The 17,883-nt window shown below is 45.5% G+C and overlaps 1 protein-coding gene across 1 annotated transcript in view; it reads left to right on the top strand.

Moving 5' to 3' along the window:
* Nucleotides 1-17,883, top strand: part of BORCS5 (BLOC-1 related complex subunit 5) — a 30,960-nt gene that overhangs the window by 11,373 nt on the left and 1,704 nt on the right. The window contains exon 3 of the mRNA XM_060254246.1: nucleotides 14,864-15,021. Within this exon, the coding sequence (XP_060110229.1) occupies nucleotides 14,864-15,021 (158 nt within the window). The remainder of the gene's footprint in view (nucleotides 1-14,863; nucleotides 15,022-17,883) is intronic.

Here is a 17,883-nt window from a genome sequence, read left to right as displayed (position 1 = left end):
AACCCTAGATCCCCTTTCTTGGCCTGTAAATCATCCATGTAAGACAGCAAGTGGAAGTGAATTTATTCTTGCTTAAAGTGTATATAAGGTGCCTCGAGACTCCTTTTTTCATTTTGCTGTGACTGACTAGCACTTTGGAATTTGTTCCTGTTGACAGTATTATCAAAACAGCCACAGTAAATGTGCAGGAGTGTAGCGGAATCTCAGAGTTGATTGCAACCTCTTCTAACCAAATCAGCCATGGAAGGAAAGTATGTTACTTTGGGAGGGCCTGGTGTGGTGCTTCAGGTCTTGTAAGGCACTTGCGAGCTCCAGGGTCACCATTTGTAACATAGGCCATTTTCCCACTGAGCTTACCTCGGAGCAACGTCCCTCTTCACCATGCAGCGTCTGCACGGATTTCCCACCAACTGCTCCGAGGCTGCTCTGAGGAACCAGGAAGTTCCCGACCTTTTGCGTCGCAAATGGAAACCGCTAAAAACCAGTTTACATTAGTGACGCAAAAGCCGCGACTCTACTTGGTTACTCGGAGCAGCCTCGGAGCAGTTGGTGGGAAATCCGCACAGACGCTGCACGGTGAAGAGGGACGTCGCTCCGAGGTAAGCTCAGTGGGAAAATGGCCATATTGTGTGTGTGTAGAGAAATACAGTGTCCACCAGGTGGCACTGCTGACTTTTGCCTTGGCACACTGCAGACCATTTTTGTTGGCTTTGCCATGGAGCAGGTAAGGATTGGAATTCAAGGTGGGGGGCAGCTGACAGCAAGCAGCAAGACCTAGAGTAGGAAATGCTGCCCCCCACAAGTGCTTCATTGCAAGAAATTGGTTTCATGCTCACCTTTTTACCGCAGTATTGACATGAAACAGGGTTGTGATAAGTGGAGCCATGTCTCTGTGATAACATGTTATCCACTTAGGAAGTTATCCAGTTTTCTTCACTGAATTAGAAAATGTATGTTATTTCTCTATAGATCTGCTCAAAAACTGTACAACAAAATCCTAGAAGTAGCAAGCATAAAACTATTAATATTCAAACATGCCATAAAAACAGCCAAAATCCTAGAAGTAGCAAGCATAAAACTATTCAATATTCAACATGCTATAAAAAACAGGCTAAAACAATATCTATGAAAGAGCCTTTAAGTTAGGAGCAGATGAACAGATAGATAATCCTTCTGTTAAAATCCTGGGGGAAGAGAAATTCCTGTGCCTAAAGCACAGTGAGGTCAGTGTCAAATGAGCCTGCAGCTAGACAGTTGCCAGCTGCTGTATTTTGGACCAATCAAAGTTTTTGTACAGTTTCCAAAGGCAGCCCCACAAAGAGCTCATTACAGTAATCTAACTTTGATCTGTTTGAAGTATAGTTCTCTGTTTCCAGAACACACTTCTCAGGGAAGGGCTCTAGCTGAAGTATCAGCTAAAGATGATAAATGATGCTACCAATCATGGGAGAGACCTGAATCTCCAAACGTAGGTCAGGATACAGCAGCACACCCAAGCCATGAACCTGTTCTTTCAGGGGCAGTGTAACCCCCTTCTGGACAGACTGACTCCTCAATTGTCAAGCAGCTTCTCCATTGACCAATGGCACTTCAGTCTTGTCTGGACTGAGCTCCAGTTTATTGGCTCTCATGCATCCCATGACCTTCTCCAGGCATCTGTTCAGTTCTTCCACAGACCCACCTGGCTCAGCTGTTTAGAAGATATAGAGCTGGGTGCTGTCCAGATATTGGTAGCACCTCACTCCAGATCCCCAGATGGTCTCTCATAAAAGTGTTAAAACAACACAGGGAACAAGATGGAACCCTGAGGTATCCCATAGCCGAAATGTCACAGTTCCTCAGTTCCTTGAGACCTTCTGTAACTGGCTGCCCAAGTTGAAACAGAACCACCGAAACACAGTGCCCCCCATTCCCTCCTCCGCTCAGCTGACAGCCTCAAAATCCATCAAGAATTGCAGGTTCACTCTTCAGCATCTCCAGTTGAGAATGTATCAGGGAGCAGAACTGGAGAAGGTTTATTCCTGAGACCCCTGGACAGCTTTTCCTCATTGGGCTGGCATGTTGAATTAGAAGGACCACGCCCACAAAAGTCAAGTTTTGCCTCTGGGGGTCGAAAGCAAATCTGAACCAAATTCTCACTAGCATTGCTGCACCCCCAGGCTTCTGTTTTCCCCCAGTGCAAGCAATCGATTTCCCACCAGTTGCTCTGCAGGTATATTTTGATACATGGCTCCCTCCAGTTCCCCTCGCAGATTCTTAATCCTTAAAAGACAGTGTCACAAAACCGCGAGGGGAACTGAAGGGAACTGCGCATTAAAATGTGCCTGTGGAGCAACTGGTGGGAAATTGATTGCTTGTGCCAGTGAGAAATCCAGTCCTGGTCCTGCTAAAGCAAAGTCAGCCTTTGTGAGGATGTGACCACAGCAGACAGATGCCCAGCGTGGGCATCCAGTTGGCTCTTGCACTACTGTCGCCGAGGCACATTTTCAAAAGGCTTTATTTTATAGTAGTGAAAGTCAACTCTGAGAAAGACACCTGGAGCTGGTCACAGAAGTAAGTTGAACTGCAGTCATTGAAAGGATCTGGATTGGTTTTTCTGGCGATGTGTCCTCCACACAGGGATTCTAATGGGACCTAATTGTGGCCAGATTTGGGTGGGCAGCCATGTCGGTCTGAAACAGCAGAACAAAGTTGGAGTCCAGTGGCACCTTTAAGACCACCAAAGTTTTATTCTGGGTATAAGCTTTTGTGAGCATGCACACTTCTTCAGATACAGTGAGGCGCCAACCATGACATATGGATAGCAGGTAACACCAGCTGTTACATATAGGTACTGTTCCTATGTGTAATGATTGATTACTCTGTTTCAATGTTATCTGAAGAAGTGCACACACGCACAAATGCTTATGCTCAGAATAAAACTTCGTTGGTCTTAAAGGTGCCACTGGACTCCAGATTTGTTCTGAGGCCAGTGTGGGAGCTGGAGGACATGCAGACATGTTTTGAATACCATAACAAACAGTCTTCGATGCTAGCAGAAAAAGGAACTGTGAAGGCACAGCGTTATCTGCAGGGGTGGATGGGCCCCTTGAACTTACCTGGGAAGTTCCTGGAAGGCCATTGGGGCCAGGAGCCAGCAGAGGGCCTCAGTGGTGCAACAGCATTACATGAGATCTTGGCTGAGATCCTGGCCGTGACCATGGGTGTAGGCCTCCTGGCATCTCAGGGAGAACTTGGCTTGCTCTGGGCTACTTTAATGTCCTGATCTGCCCCTAGTTGAAAGGATGGTTGGTATGTTCTGGTTACTCTCTCGCCAGGACAAATGTAGGCAATGTGTAGACTTCTGTTGGCAATAATAACAACGCTTTGCTATTTCACTGAGTTTTTGCCTCTAGGATTTAAGTTGGCAGGGAAGAAGGCTTTCATTGTGCTGGCAACACCGAGTATGCTAGAAGCCTTCAGACAGCTCTTCTCCAGCAAGTAGAGAGATAGGTCATTCCTTCCTCACAGAATGCTTTTTGGCTGATTTTTTAATGCTTCGTACCCACAAGGAGCAGAAGAACTAATGACTGAAGCCCTGTTTTTGCATAATGCTTAATTGTGCCTTGTTTTCCCTAACCCTGGTTAAGTGTTACTTCTGATTAAGGATTGTCAAGCAAGACATGGATGCATTATTTGAAGTGGGTTTCAGGCTGCAGGGAAGTATGACATTTCACACTGAGCAAGCCATGTTTTAAGTCCGTTTCTCTTCCTTTCTTGACCCTCTGCTTGTAGGGTGATAAGCGTCTGTGTGTGGCGTCTGTCTGTGTGCCCCTTCCAAGGGCAGAATGCGGTTCAGGAAGCCAAATGTGGTTTTGTGGGATGTTTGTTTAGGGCTAGGGCAGCTTAGGGTGGCTCCGTGTTCTGCTGTCCTTGGGGCTGCTCATTGGGAAGACGTCTGTCTCTTGCTTGCAGAGAAAGCCTTTGGTGACCATATAAACTTAACTTGTTATTCCTGTTAGCATCTGTTAAAACGTCTTCATTATGTTGTAGGCTAATTTGCTGTTCAGCCTCTACCTATATGTATGGATTGGTAATTTCCATTTCGATGTATCTGAGGATGTGTTGCTTGCACACACAATTGTCATATCTTGAATGAAACTTCCTTGGTCTTAAAGGTGCCACTGGACTCAAACTCTGTTCTTGAAGACCTGCTGTAGCCCATTGTTGGGAGAAGCAGGTCTGCTCAACTCTTGACATTGAAATCTGATAAGAGGTACTCCCTACAGAAATAGATGGTACGATTGTCGCTCACAAATTACTAACCACACTTTCATCCTGCTCTTCTTCCAGTGAGCTCAGGGTGGGATGCATCCATCTCCCCTTCCTTTGTATCCTCGCAACAATCCTGTGAGGTAGGTTAGGTTGAGAGTGTGTGACTGGCTAAAGGTCACCCAGCAAGTTTCCATGACGGAATGGGGATTCGAACCTGCGTCTCCCTGATCCTAGTCTGAATACTTTAAGCACTGCACCAGGTTGGCTGTGCTTGGTTCTGCTGCTTTCAGATATAGTTGTGCTAACCTTATTTAGTTCCCCTTTGCGGATGTCAAAATGCAATGGAAAGCATCAAGGATGAAAAACAAGGTTTCTGTGCTGGGATCTTAAATGCTATTAGTTTTCTGAGTATTCAGTTGTGGGAAGTTTTCATATCTTTCCCAGATAATTGTGTGGTTTGCCTCTGTCATTCTTATCAGTGACTAGTTATTGGTAGTAATTAATTTTGGGCAGACACCAGGAGCTCTTTGAAAATGGTCTCATTGCGTTACTTGGCAGACTGTGTGAAGTTACAGTGGAGTCTTTCCAATGCAGCGTGGCTTATTGTTATACCTCCAGTAGAAAAGGAAAAGACTAGGAAAAGTGGAGAATGGCAGCATTTGAGTTCTGGGTGTCTCTTGTAGGAACAACTGCCTGAATGGGCATGCAGTATGAATTTTCTTGGTCAGTTAGGGTTGCCACTCCAGGCTGGGAAATTCCTGGAGATTTGGGTGTGGAGCCTGGGGAAGGCAGGGCTTGGGGAGGGAAGGGACATCAGAAGGATATAATACCATAGAGCCCACCCGCCAAAGCAGCAATTTTCTCCAGGAGAACTGCAAATAGGAGATAAATTGTAACCTTGGGGAATCTCCAGGCCCCACCTGGAGGCTGGCAACCTGAGTGGAGGAAAATAAACTTTAGCTGCCGTTTTGGAGAGGTGCCAAGCTGAACTTGGCGATAAAGTCTTCTCTGACTGTCAGCGACAGCTAATCGGGAACTGAAGTTTTCAGTGCAATGAAATGTTTTTAAGAACAGTTACTGGCTGCAGTGCATTTGTTTATTAAATTTTGTGTTCAGGTTGTTTGTAAACCTGTCTATCATTGTTGATGAATGTGAAGGAGTGTTTGTGGGGTAGTAATGTGCTGACAGCTTTCCCCTTCATTTAAACTTGTTTTAGGTTTGTATTAGGGCCATGAGAATTTTTGTGGTTTTTTTTCTAGACATCTAAAGTTGCATAGAAGGTTGAGTATTAATTAGTTTAGAATAATGTGCAATGAATACATACAGCGGTCTAGCAAGAAATAGCCCACGCCCAAAGAAACAGATTAACTAATATAGAAAGTGATCTGCTCTCTTGAATTCCCTTACTTCATTTTTTTTTCTGTTGGCTTTGTAGGTTTGGTACTTTTTTGACTATCACTTTCCTCATAAATCACTAGATTATTTTTCCCCTTAAGGCATCAAACCCATAAAATGTAGCAAGCGAGGGAGATGGCTATATTTCAGCATAACTCAATAAATTAAACATTTACAATATTCTTGGCTTGCCTTGTGCCCAGCGTGGCCTGGTTTTTATGTGTGCTGGAGGTAGGCTGTCTGGAATCCTAAGGTGAGCACCATGTTGCCTGAGAAAAATGTCAGACACCAGAGGCCATCTATAAATCAACATAGGTCATAATATGTCCAAAACATCTTCAGATTGCTTTGAGGATAATCTGTCAAATTGGTTAGGGGTTTGGAATCAAGGCGACTGTGTGAATCAAGCCCTGAGAAACTGCTTGGTTCTCAGGTCTCACAAAAACCACAGACAGGAACGTGGGTGCGACCATGTGCCTGGCATACCAGCCTGGAGCTCCCATATTCCCCATTGCGTCTGAAGAGTCAAAAGGGCACAGGCATCTCACATCCTGTTCACTCACATTCTCACTCTTTATGCTGACCCTTGCAGTATTGACAAATTGGTGAATGTATTGAATCCTGTAAAAATCCTGGTCTCCCTCGAACAGATGTTTCCTGTTTTTTTGTTTAAACACTATGTACTAAGCAAATATGTAGCTTCAAGACAGAATGTATAAATAAAGTAAGGGTTGGCTGAGGAAGTCAAACCTCTCTTCTTCCTGAACCTACATGTGTGACTGATGATTCCTTCAAGTGGTGCTCGGAGCAGGGAGAGCTCACCGGAGCAGGGACAACTCACCGGAGCAGGGACAGCTCACCGAAGCAGGCACAGCTCAGCTTCTGGGACAAGGGAGAGCTCCTGCTTTCAGGTATCGCCTGGCACAGCCCAGCAGCTCAGCTCCTACTTATCAAACGCCTGGCATACGATCCCGAAGTGCGCACTCCGTCGTTCTAAACGACCCCTTTCATTTGGTAAGTATGGGTGGACAGTTCTCTCAGGCTGAGCAGAAACATTTAGGTGAGTTAAAGTTTTTGATCCAAAAGTCCAGTGGGTCCGTGACTTCTGGCCAACTTAAGACTCTGTTACAAGAGATCAGTAAGCAATGCCCCTGGTACCCAAAGGGAGGTTCTCTTAAACTTTGGGACTGGGAGAAGTTAGGGAAGACCTTTCGCACAGAGCCCCGAGCTTCTATTAAACTTCTGCAAGTCTGGCATAAATGCAGGTATGCAGTAGAGAAATTTATGCCCGTTTCTAACCCAAGCCAGCTCTCCAAAGATTGGTCCCTAAAAGGCATTGGTGTCCAACTAGTGCCCCCTGCCCCTCCTCTTCTTCCTCCTCCTTCTCCCCCTCCTCCACCAATAGATCCACCCATGGGCCCACCATCTAACGCCCCGGGACACATGGTCTGGGAAGTTTTGGAGAAGGAACTTGATCAGGCTAAATTGGAAAATGTCCCAGAATTGGCAGAAATGTTGTCTATTTGCCCTGTACATTTGACAGGGGAAGAGTTGCTTGACCTTTTATCAGTATGCCCAGTAACCTATGCACAGAATGAGAATAGGCGGCAGGTTGTTAACTATACTGTGTTGCCCCACTCTGTCTTGAGTGAAACTCAGAAGGCTATCAGAGATAGGGGCACCAGTGTGCAAAGTATTTTAGAAGGAATCTCTAATGGATACACTGTGATTCCTCAGGATTGGAAAAATATGATAAGAATGATGTTAACTCCTGAACAGTATGTGGTATGGGACAATGAATATTGTAATTTGGCTGATGCTCAAGGGTGTGGCTCCAATGGATCTTATACTGCTGAACAACTATATGGATCTGGACAGTTCAGTACTATTGAAGCACAATCTATGCTCCCTATTGCAACCCTTGCGGTTGTGTCTAAATGTGCTTTACAGGCCTTTGTCAAGGTACCTACAGAAGGGAAACCAGCCCATAGTTTTGCAACTGTCTGTCAAAAGCCACAAAACCCCTATTTAGACCTTATCAATTGTCTTCAGGCAGCAATCAGAAGACAGATTGATAATCCTGATGCAGCAGGAGAATTGATGATGAAATTGGTCAAGGAAAATGCTAATTTGGATTCAAAAAGAGCCCCGTGGTGCAGAGTGTTAAAGCTGCAGTCTTGAGCTCTGCTTGCGGCCTGAGTTTGATCCTGGCGGAAGCTGGTTTCAGGTAGCTGCCTCAGGGTTACTCAGCCTTCCACTCTTCTGAGGTTGGTCAAATGAGTACTCAATTTGCTGGGGGGGGGGGGGATTGTAAAAGACACACTTTTACTTTGCAGCAGGGCTCAGTGCAGCAGGCTGAGATTGCTGCTAGAGCAATGGCTTTTTCAGTACTCCTGGTGCATGTATCTCTCCAAATTGACCTTAATTTGATTCACTATATTTTTAATCTTGCAGTTTTTAATTTTTTGTTGTGAGTTACCTATTTTTTGTTACACACAGTGAAAGCAATTTTAATCTTCCTGATGTGATTGCTCAGGGCAATGCATTTGCTGATAAGATTTTGAAAGGTGTTATTTCTCTATTTATGCTGTTATGCTTGGGGGAAAGTGTAGATGAGTGGGGAAGGCAATGGCAAACCACCCCATAAAAAGTCTGCAGTGAAAATGTTGTGAAAGCAACATCACCCCAGAGTCAGAAATGACTGGTGCTTGCACAGGGGGACTACCTTTACCTTTACTAACAGAGATATAAACTTTTTAAAGGACACAGACAAACATGACTAAAGATTTTTTTTAAAAAAAAACTTAAAGTATACTTAAAACATTAGCACTCATTGGTCTTAAAGGTGCCTTTTTTGTATTTCTCCCATGGGATCCAAGGAACTGGGCAAAAGAAAGAGGGGACCAGGAGAGCAAGGAGCCTCAACCAATGGAGAAAATCGAAGTTCGCTCTGTAGCTCCTGTGCGATTGAGCAAGCTGAGATGCAGCAGGAAGCAAACAAGAGCCAGTTGCTCGGGGGCCTGATAGGAGCCCTCCGGGCCGCATGTTTGACACCCCTGTTAGATTCTTATGCTGCAGTGGCAGCTGCTATCAAAGAAACATTTTTAAAAATCTGCACATTAAGGGTCCTTGGTCTAGGGTGATGACCTACTGGCTGCTTAGCACTGCTGCCTTTTAAAAATAGGCTTTTGGGTTTTTTAATGGTTCCTGTTGCTTTGCTTTACTTCTGTTATAATCTAGGTTTGAAGGGTTTATAACTGCGGGCTGTTCTTGGAGTTCTGGCATAAAAGCCAAAAACCATTCAGTGAGTTCAGTTTTATTGACCAAATCTTTTATGACCAGTCGCATATCTGTTCATACTCAGAATTTAGTTTTTAAAAATTGTTTGCGTAATGACATATTTGTAGTCTGTCTTTCACAAAAAAAAAGTCTTAAAGGCAGGGGCAGTCTTATCAGCAGGGGATCCTGGGAAATTGCCTGGGGCTCTGTGCTGGGTGGGGGAGTACTGATGGCTTGTGGGGCTGGAATGCTATATGACCTGCTGAATGGCGTCATCTGTGTCTAGAATGAGAAATCTGGTAGTATTTTCATTTCCATCTTCTCTGATAGCAAAAAAAAAAGATCCCAGCAGCAACTAGTTGCAGATGTTTGCTTGCCGTTTTCAAACCAGCTATTCTGCTTATCAGATTTTTTTTTTATAATACCCACATGTGGCTGATCTAGATTGTGCCATTTGTTGGTCATAATTCTTTTTTCAAGAGTAATGCATGCACATCGTCAATCTAGCTAACATTTTAAATAGCATCTACCTTACTAACTTCATTCCCCCCCCCCCCCATTATAACTACAACATGTTGTTTTTGAGCCCAGTATGATTTACACTGAGATGTCAAATGAATCTGGAATCATTACATTCCTGTTATATTTTTTTTTCTTTTTTATTGGAATAGCAGTATGTTTTCTGTATTGCTTTGAAATGCTGGGAATCAGGACAGTCAAAACGCCAAGTGCAGGGCATTTCTGAAGGGAATGCATTGTGAAAATTGGACATTTTATTCTTGATTGGAGTGGATTGAGGTGTGGAGAACCCTATCCTTGACTTTAGTGCATGAACCCTAAATCATTAAGACTGCCCCTGCTTCAAGGTCAATCACTACGGAAATTAGTGTTGTAAAATAACAAGGAAGGGGAGCCCAGTTCCTCAAAGGATAAGATTAATAAAAACTCAGTGTTTTTCTGAGCCTTGTCTTTACTGGCTGCAACAGAAAGCAAAGCTGCAAGGAAAACATGGAGTGGGTTTTCTGTTAAGGTCTCTGGGCCCAGATAGATAAGGCCCAGAGATTTTGGAGAGCCAGTTTGGTGTATTGGTTAAGTGTGCGGACTCTTATCTGGGAGAACCGGGTTTGATTCCCCACTCCTCCACCTGCACCTGCTAGCATGGCCTTGGGTCAGCCATAGCTCTGGCAGAGGTTGTCCTTGAAAGGGCAGCTGCTGTGAGAGCCCTCTCCAGCTCCACCCACCTCACAGGGTGTTTGTTGTGGGAGAGGAAGGTAAAGGAGATTGTGAGCCGCTCTGAGACTCTTCGGAGTGGAGAGCGGGATATAAATCCAATATCTTCATCTTCATCTTAATGGAAAATCCATTCCATGTTTTCCTTGCAACTTTGTCTGTGCTGCAGTAATGAGAATTTCACTAATGAGAATATACATCAAATACCGAATACTTTTCAGAACAGCAGTTGCCTGGCCTTTGAGAGGGTAACAGCAGATCTCCCTATAGAAGAAGGTCCATAACTTCATTGAGTCTGCCCAGAAAGACCTCATCAACAACCATGACTGTATTACGAAGTGGGATCCTTCTGACATGTCTTCCTCCATCAGAGGCAGCCCTTCACCATTGAAGAAAATCTTAGCAGAAGAGGGTGATGGGGTCTAAAACATGCTGTGTTTAAAATTGGTCATGAAATGGTAGCGTAAGAGAGTGTGTGAGATTTGATGAAATGCTGATTTCTGCATTGCGCCAGGATGTTGGACACGTCTGCCTTCAGCTGGTGCCATTTTGGATGTCATTGTGTTTCCCTCTGAAGGTTATTTCGGTTAGGTTTTTATCTTCACCTATCCTGTTTTAAGCCAGTCACGTCCCTGCCTTTGTGGGTGGCAAAAGCAGGACTGATAAACCTCCGCTGCTGTTCCTCTGGAGCTAATTAAGCTCCTGAGGTTGCCCTGCGGGGCGCTCATCGTTGTTCCCTAAATGAGCATCTCTTTCAACAGTGCAGAGAATAAATTATTCCCCTTGATTTAGCCTTGACTTTCTATCAGAGTTTCTGCTTGTGATTTAAACGGAGTGTCCTTGGAACGTTGTCCTGCCATTTCCGTACTTCTGAAAGCATGCCACGGGTTAGTCAGCTAGCAGGGCAAGTGAGTTGCTTTAATCCAGAAAGCCGTAGTAGGGAGTGGGAGGGGTGAGGTCACATGGGCCACCAGCCTGTGGTCTGTAGTGGTGCCAATGCATACCTTGGTTGACCACCATGATGAAACCTGAGCCTGTGGGCAGGGTTTTTTTTTTTTGTAGCAGGAACTCCTTTGCATACTAGGCCACACACCCCTGATGTAGCCATTCCTCCTGGAGCTTAGTGTAGGCCCTGTACTAAGAGCCCTGTAAGCTCTTGGAGGATTGGCTACATCGGGGGGGGGGGGGGTAATTGCCTAATATGCAAAGGAGTTTCTGCTACAAAAAAGCCCTGCTGTGGGATGATAGTCTGCATTGGGGTAGGGTGTCCTTACAGTTGTGATGGGATTGTTTAAGGGGAATGTGTCTGTATTAGAGTGAGAAAGGGGAAATGATGTTTCAACCCCCCTTTTTACTTTGGTGTATTTTCAGTTTGAAGGGCTAGATTGGGCTGTGGGCGTGTCCACTGTTCTGCCTCATTGTTCAATGGAAAAATTGTGGCTATTCGATTATGCTACTGAGCAGCGGTTGCTTCTTTCCCTTCCATCTCTCATGGGCGTAACTTCATTTAGTAGTTACATAAATGGGCCTGATAACTGGGTTTTATTCATGTGTCTGGAAAAATGCTGTCTGGGGGAGGAGGGGGTTATTAAATAGTTTTAACCTTAGTCAAAAATACCTGAGCGGATCCGTGCCATTTGTTTGCGCCGCTTTCACACACAGGCCCGCTCTGGTTGTATATGGAGCGTGAGATGAAGAGAGACTTGATTCTGTCAGGAAAGAAGGGTCTCCTGACCATTCCTGTTCCTTCAAGGGACAATCACCCTTTGAGACCCGGTGGCTTCTGAAAAGCAAGCAGCAAATGCGCACAGCGTAAGACAGCCAGGGCGTCCAACCTCTGCAAATGTTTGTTAGAGTGAAATTTGCCTGCAGATCATCGAATAAGAATGAGCTGAGATCAGCCTTGGCAAGAACAGGGCCTCTGTTTCTTTCCACACAAAACAGCACAACATGAAAAAGGAGGGTGGGGGGTGTGGAGAGGAAAGAAAAGAAAAGGGGACGGATGAGGAGAAATAGTTGAGTTGTAAACATAATTTTAGAGGTCTTGCACAGCTTGCAAGTTTTGAAGATCTTAAAAGAAGGAGGCTTTTGGCCATCTTCCTTCATCGCAGTGGTAGCTGCAATGCAGAATTCTGTGTCTGAAGTCCTGTTGTTCTCTTGTCCAGCCGTCTCCTACGCCCAGCTCTGGTTGAAGCCTTTGCACCCTACAATTTAATGGGGTTGCCAATCCCCAATTGGGGGCAGGGGATCCCCCAGTTTTGAGGCCTTCCCCCCCCCCACTTCAAGGTTATCAGAAAGCGGGGGGGGGGGGGGAATCTGCAGGGCATTTCCATTATACCCTATGGAGACTGATTCCTATAGGGTATAATAGAGAATTGATCTGTGGATATCTGGGGCTCTGGGAGGGCTGTTTTGCTTTGTTTTTTTTTAGGTAGAGGCACCAAATTTTCAGCATAGCATCCAGTGCAACACTCCCCAAGTTTCAAAAAGGTTGGGATCAGGGAGTCCAATTCTATGAGCCCCCAAAGAAGGTACCCCTATCCTTCATTATTTCCAAATGGAGGGAAGGCAGTTAAAAGATGTGCAGTCCTTTTAAATGTGATTGCCAGAACTCTCTTTGGAGTTCAATTGTGCTTGTCACACCCTTGCTCCTGGCTCCACCCCCAAAGTTCCCAAATATTTCTTGAGCTGGACCTGGCAACCTTGCCTACAAACCAGCCACAGATCTCAGCCGACGGTTTTGAGGGCTCGTTTGAAGGGCAGGCCATGTGGCCAGTTGGTTCGATCCAGCCTCAGAGAATTCCATCAGCTTTCAAATGCAGTTTTCAAATGTCTCTTCTATCCCTGAATAAGCTTCTCGGCCACTTTTTCCTGCATGAGCTGAAGAAACCCTCCTTAGACCCTCCCCCACCCCCATGAACATAGCAAATGAACAACTATGGGTGGGGTGAGGGGCAAGGGCCGACGTGAAGGCCTTTTTGGCAGCAATGCCAGTACTATGAAATTCCCAGCCTAGTTTCTACTCTCCTTGCGTGCCGCCCAATTAGAAAGATCTGTCTGTCAGCTGCCTTTCCCATCTAGCACATGGATGGGACAATCTGCCCCATGGGAAGCAGATTGAGGGCAGACCAGTGGATCATGCTGGCATCCTCTCGTGAATAGCGGGTTCCGGACTTATAAGAGTCTGTTGGTCATTTACTTTTCCTCCTGAACCAGCTGACTCCTTGCAGCACACAGTTTGAGAATCAAGGGTCTCCGTCGCTTCACTCTGCTTTGCATAGTGGAATGGCCAGAAGCCTGTGCGTGCACGAAGCAGCTTTCGGCTGGCTGAAAGTGTGGGCGGGCGGGGAGAGGGGGGGCTTGAAGGGAGCTATAATAGGATGGTTAGCAGATCTCTCTTGCTGGCTCCCCTTTCTTTTTTAATTCAGCCACCCATGTCGTCTCTGCCTCCCAGAATTATGATCCCAAGCTGAAACGTACTTGGAAAGTCTTGGGGAAGATTTTATTAAAGTATAAAATGGCTACATTGGTTTTTCCGCGCCCTCCCCCCCCACTCCCTGTTTTTTGTTTAAATAGGAAGTAAGCATTTAATCAAATCTTCCTAACATCAAGAACCACCACCCCGTTTTGCCCACCAAAAGAGCAGCTTATGGCGGAGTGGCGTGTTCATAATTTTATCTTTAAATATAGTCTGTCACCTTTTAGACTACCCTGCCAAAGACAGCATGCAATACAATCAAAGTCAGATTAAATTATGGAGCTATTCTGGACTTCTTTCTAATTATCAGAGATGTGTACATTGGGGTGGGGTAGCAGTGCTGAGCTAAATGCCCCCCCCCCCCCGTCCACCCCACCTTTGAGATTACTTACAGCTTTCCCTGCCCACCTTCCAGGCTCTGTTCTGTTTACTTCCAAATTGAGTGATTTCAGCCCTTTGAGCACCATGCACCAGAAAGAGCCCTGCAGACAATCTGAGCTTGTTGTGTATTGGTATCACACGGGGCAAAAGCACATTGCTGCTTCTCTGGGGCACATCATGGGCCAATGGAACTCCTTTGTGACTGTTTTGCAGCAACACCTGAAACTCTGTATGTGTGTGTGGGGGTGTGTGTGCTGTCTGCATTGTCTGAGACCTTTATGAAATGGGACTCTCTGTTCTGTGGCATCACGTAGCTGGTGAGCCTTCTGATAAGAGACATGGGGACTGTAACCCTGCCTTCTAAGAGTATTAACTGGTACAGAGGATCAAAACAAACTAGATTTTTTTAATAGCTAAATTGCAGTCAGACAAAAGCCCAGTTTGGATCACAGCCAGAAGGGACAGGTTTGTTAATCCTTCTACCACTGCCCTTTGATGCTACCTACTAAAATGACCCTTGTTTTGCTATAATTACTCCTGGCATCCTTCCCGCCCCTCCCCCCCTCCCAATTCCAGGGTTAATACCAACAGGAGGAATGTGGTTTCAGTATAAACCATGTAGAAATGGCTGTCTTCCCTCATGGTTGTGGTTCAAATCAGAGATCCACACACTTGCAATTTAGCTTCAGAAAACTTACAACCTGAAAGAGTTTTGCTGGATGGCATTATGTGGACAGAAGAGTGTCAGGGAAGTGAAACCACTTTGTTGCCATCGCAGCCAAACGTCTCGGTAAACCAAACGGTGCTCCAGAGGGTTGCTTATGGCTGTTATTGACTCCCTTCTAGGTCTACTCAGTGGGCAGACATCTCCGGCCAACATTAAACTGGAGAAACTGGATTCACAGCAAGTTCTGCAGCTCTGTCTCCGGTACCAAGACCACCTTCACCAGTGTGCAGAAGCAGTGACCTTTGACCAGAATGCTTTAGTCAAGCGAATCAAAGAGGTATGGTGGATGCTGCTATTGCAGGTGAAAAGTGAAACTAATGGAAGTGTCTCTAGTATCTCTTCCCTGTAGCAGCTGCCTGTAAGGGAGGGCATTAAAGCCATAGTGAGAATTCTGTAGTTGTTGAGATTTATCCCAGTGAGCATCAGTCAGATTCATTGGCAAGAAAGGAAGGATGGCTTGTGTCAGTGGTCAACTGTACTTGTGAGGCACTACTCTTTCATGTCAGGAACACCAATTGCAATTTTGTTTGTACCATAAGTTGTGTCTGCAGGGCCAGCCCTAGACCGTCTGGCACCCTAAGCAAGGCTAACTTATGGTCAATGTTCCCTCTAAGCTGAGTTAGTATGAGCTAGCTCACAGTTTTTTAGTCTCTGGCTCACACATTTTTGTCTTAGCTCAGGAAAAATGGCCCCAGAGCAAGCTAATTTATGCAGTACCTCACAACTTTAATGCCAGGAACTCAGAAAGAAGAATCTCTGCTCACAAGACTCCACAGCTTAGAGGGAGTATTGCTTCTGGTGCCTCTCCCAGCACTGATAACGTCACTGAGTCACATGTAGGGTGCACAATTTGGCACTCTCAGAAGGAACAGTCTTTCTGTCTTCTGTCAGGCTTGGGGGCTTTGGTGAGTTTCCAGAAGAAATGGATTCTAGAGGTGAGGGGGCCTCAGATGCCTTTCTGATATAGTACCTAGATGGAAATCACAATGGCATTCCTGGCTGATATCAAAAGTTCAGGAAGGTGTGGAAGATGTCTCTGAATATGTTTGAGGATTACCAGTGCTTCACATTGAATCTAGAAAGCACTCAGGAGCTATTACAAGCTCTGGAGCTCTGATTAATGTTCTCTCACCCATCTCCATCTGAGAGGGAGCTACTGTTTATTACAGGCAATATTTTGCAGGCATAAACTCAGTCAGATTTACCCATTATGGAGGGCTGTAGAACTGTCTCGAGGCACTCCTTTTGAGTAAGTCTTTCAAAACACCAGAGTCGTTGTGTTGCTCTTTTTAATGAGGCATGCAAGAGCCTGGAAGCCATCCAGCGGGCTCCCATTCTGCAACCCTGTCTCTTATTAGGTGGGACAATCCATTTTTGGAATCCTGGCATATTTCGGCTTCCCTGTCATGCAAGGGTTGACTTGCTGGTGGTCTGGTTTACATGCTGCAAATCACAGGGCCAGCCCCAGCATACAAAGTCTATTAAGTTGAATGTTTTTTAAAGTGGAAACTTCTGCACCGGGTTTAAATTGTTTCCACACCCAGTGGAATGGCGTGCTCTGCTTGATTTTATTTTATCGCTTGTGTGAAAAGGGAGGAAACCACAGGAAAGACCAGAGGAAAGTTGATGGGTTTCAGTTCCAACACGAGAGAAGTCAGGCTTCAGTTTTGACTGAGTAATGCTCAGGCCTTGAATTCAGCAGGAGCTCACAGGAGCACAGCTCCTGAACCTTTCTGAGGATTCCCCCCTCCTCCTCTGGATCATTGAATAGTAGGTGCAGCTGCATAACAATCCCTGGATGAACCCCACCACCTATTTTTCTACAAAACGACCCTTGGTAATGCTGAATCCTGAACTTGAGAGTATTCGAGTTCTGTGGGGGGCTGAGGACCAATCTTAATTTAGGGAGATTGTGGAAAGAAGAAGCATCTGCAGTATATCCTCAGTAGGAAGATATTCCATCTGTGGCCACATGGGGAGAATGTGGAGGGAGAGGGTTCTCCTGGAAGTACAGGCAGGGAGGTGCAAGCGAGTGTCTTTGCAGATAGAATCATAAAATCATAGAGTTGGAAGGGACCTCCAGGGTCATCCAGTCCAACCCCCTGCACAATGCAGGAAACTCACAAATACCTCCCCCTAAATTCACAGGATCTTCATTGCTGTCAGATGGCCATCTAGCCTCTGTTTAAAAACCTCCAAGGAAGGAGAGCTCACCACCTCCCGAGGAAGCTTGTTCCACTGAGGAATCACTGTAACGGTCAGGAAGTTCTTCCTAATGTTGATCCGGAAATTCTTTTGATTTAATTTCAACCCATTGATGATAAAGCACAGTCTGTGTAATACCTTTAATTAGCACCAGCCACAATAAAATCGCAGAAATGACATTAAAAACCAGCCATAACGTGACATAAAAATAGCAAAGCTTTAAAGTTCATTGGGTTGCCATGTGCTAACCAAACGAGATACACTAATGGTCTATCTTTGCATGAGCAGCAAAAACACAAGATATGCTCCCTTCTCTCTTCCATGCGTTGGAAGGTCACAAGTTGCCCATCTTTCATGCATCTGGACCATTCACATAAAGAGAAGCTCTTATAGTGGTTGGTTATGTGTTGACCCCATTCTAGCAATGGAAGCCCCTCTAGCTTTTTCCCTGGATACATGAAGTGCTCCTCAAGGACTTCTTCTGAAACGGAGGCCAAAGTAAAGAGCTCCCTGGTAGCCTGTATATTGGTTTTTAGGTGTAGAACGTTCCTTAACAGGCCAGGGCATCTGGCAGAAGATATATGGAGAACTGGGTTTCATTCCCCACTCGTCCTCCACATGAAGCCAGATGGGTGACCTTGGGTTAGTCAGTTCTCTCAGAACTCTCTCAGCCCCACCTATCTCACAGAGTGCCTGTTGTGGCGAGAGGAAGGGAAGGCGATGATGAGCCGCTCTGTGACTCCTTTGGGTAGTGAAGAGCAGGGTTTAAAGAACCCCCTCTTCTTCTATAAAAGGGTGTAGCTGTGGGATTTGCTGGCTGAACTTGGAAGAATGTCATTCATTTTGTCTTTGGGTGATTCCAGAGGGGTTGGAGGTTTCCTGCCAGCTTCAAATGAGGCTGAAGATCATTCAGGGAGTGACACAACTTTAAGTA

Source organism: Heteronotia binoei, chromosome 14, assembly GCF_032191835.1.
Source record: "Heteronotia binoei isolate CCM8104 ecotype False Entrance Well chromosome 14, APGP_CSIRO_Hbin_v1, whole genome shotgun sequence".
NCBI classification, from domain to species: Eukaryota; Metazoa; Chordata; class Lepidosauria; order Squamata; family Gekkonidae; genus Heteronotia; species Heteronotia binoei.
The sequence above is the reverse complement of the archived record's forward strand: the minus strand, read 5'-3'. Positions and strand labels throughout refer to the sequence as shown.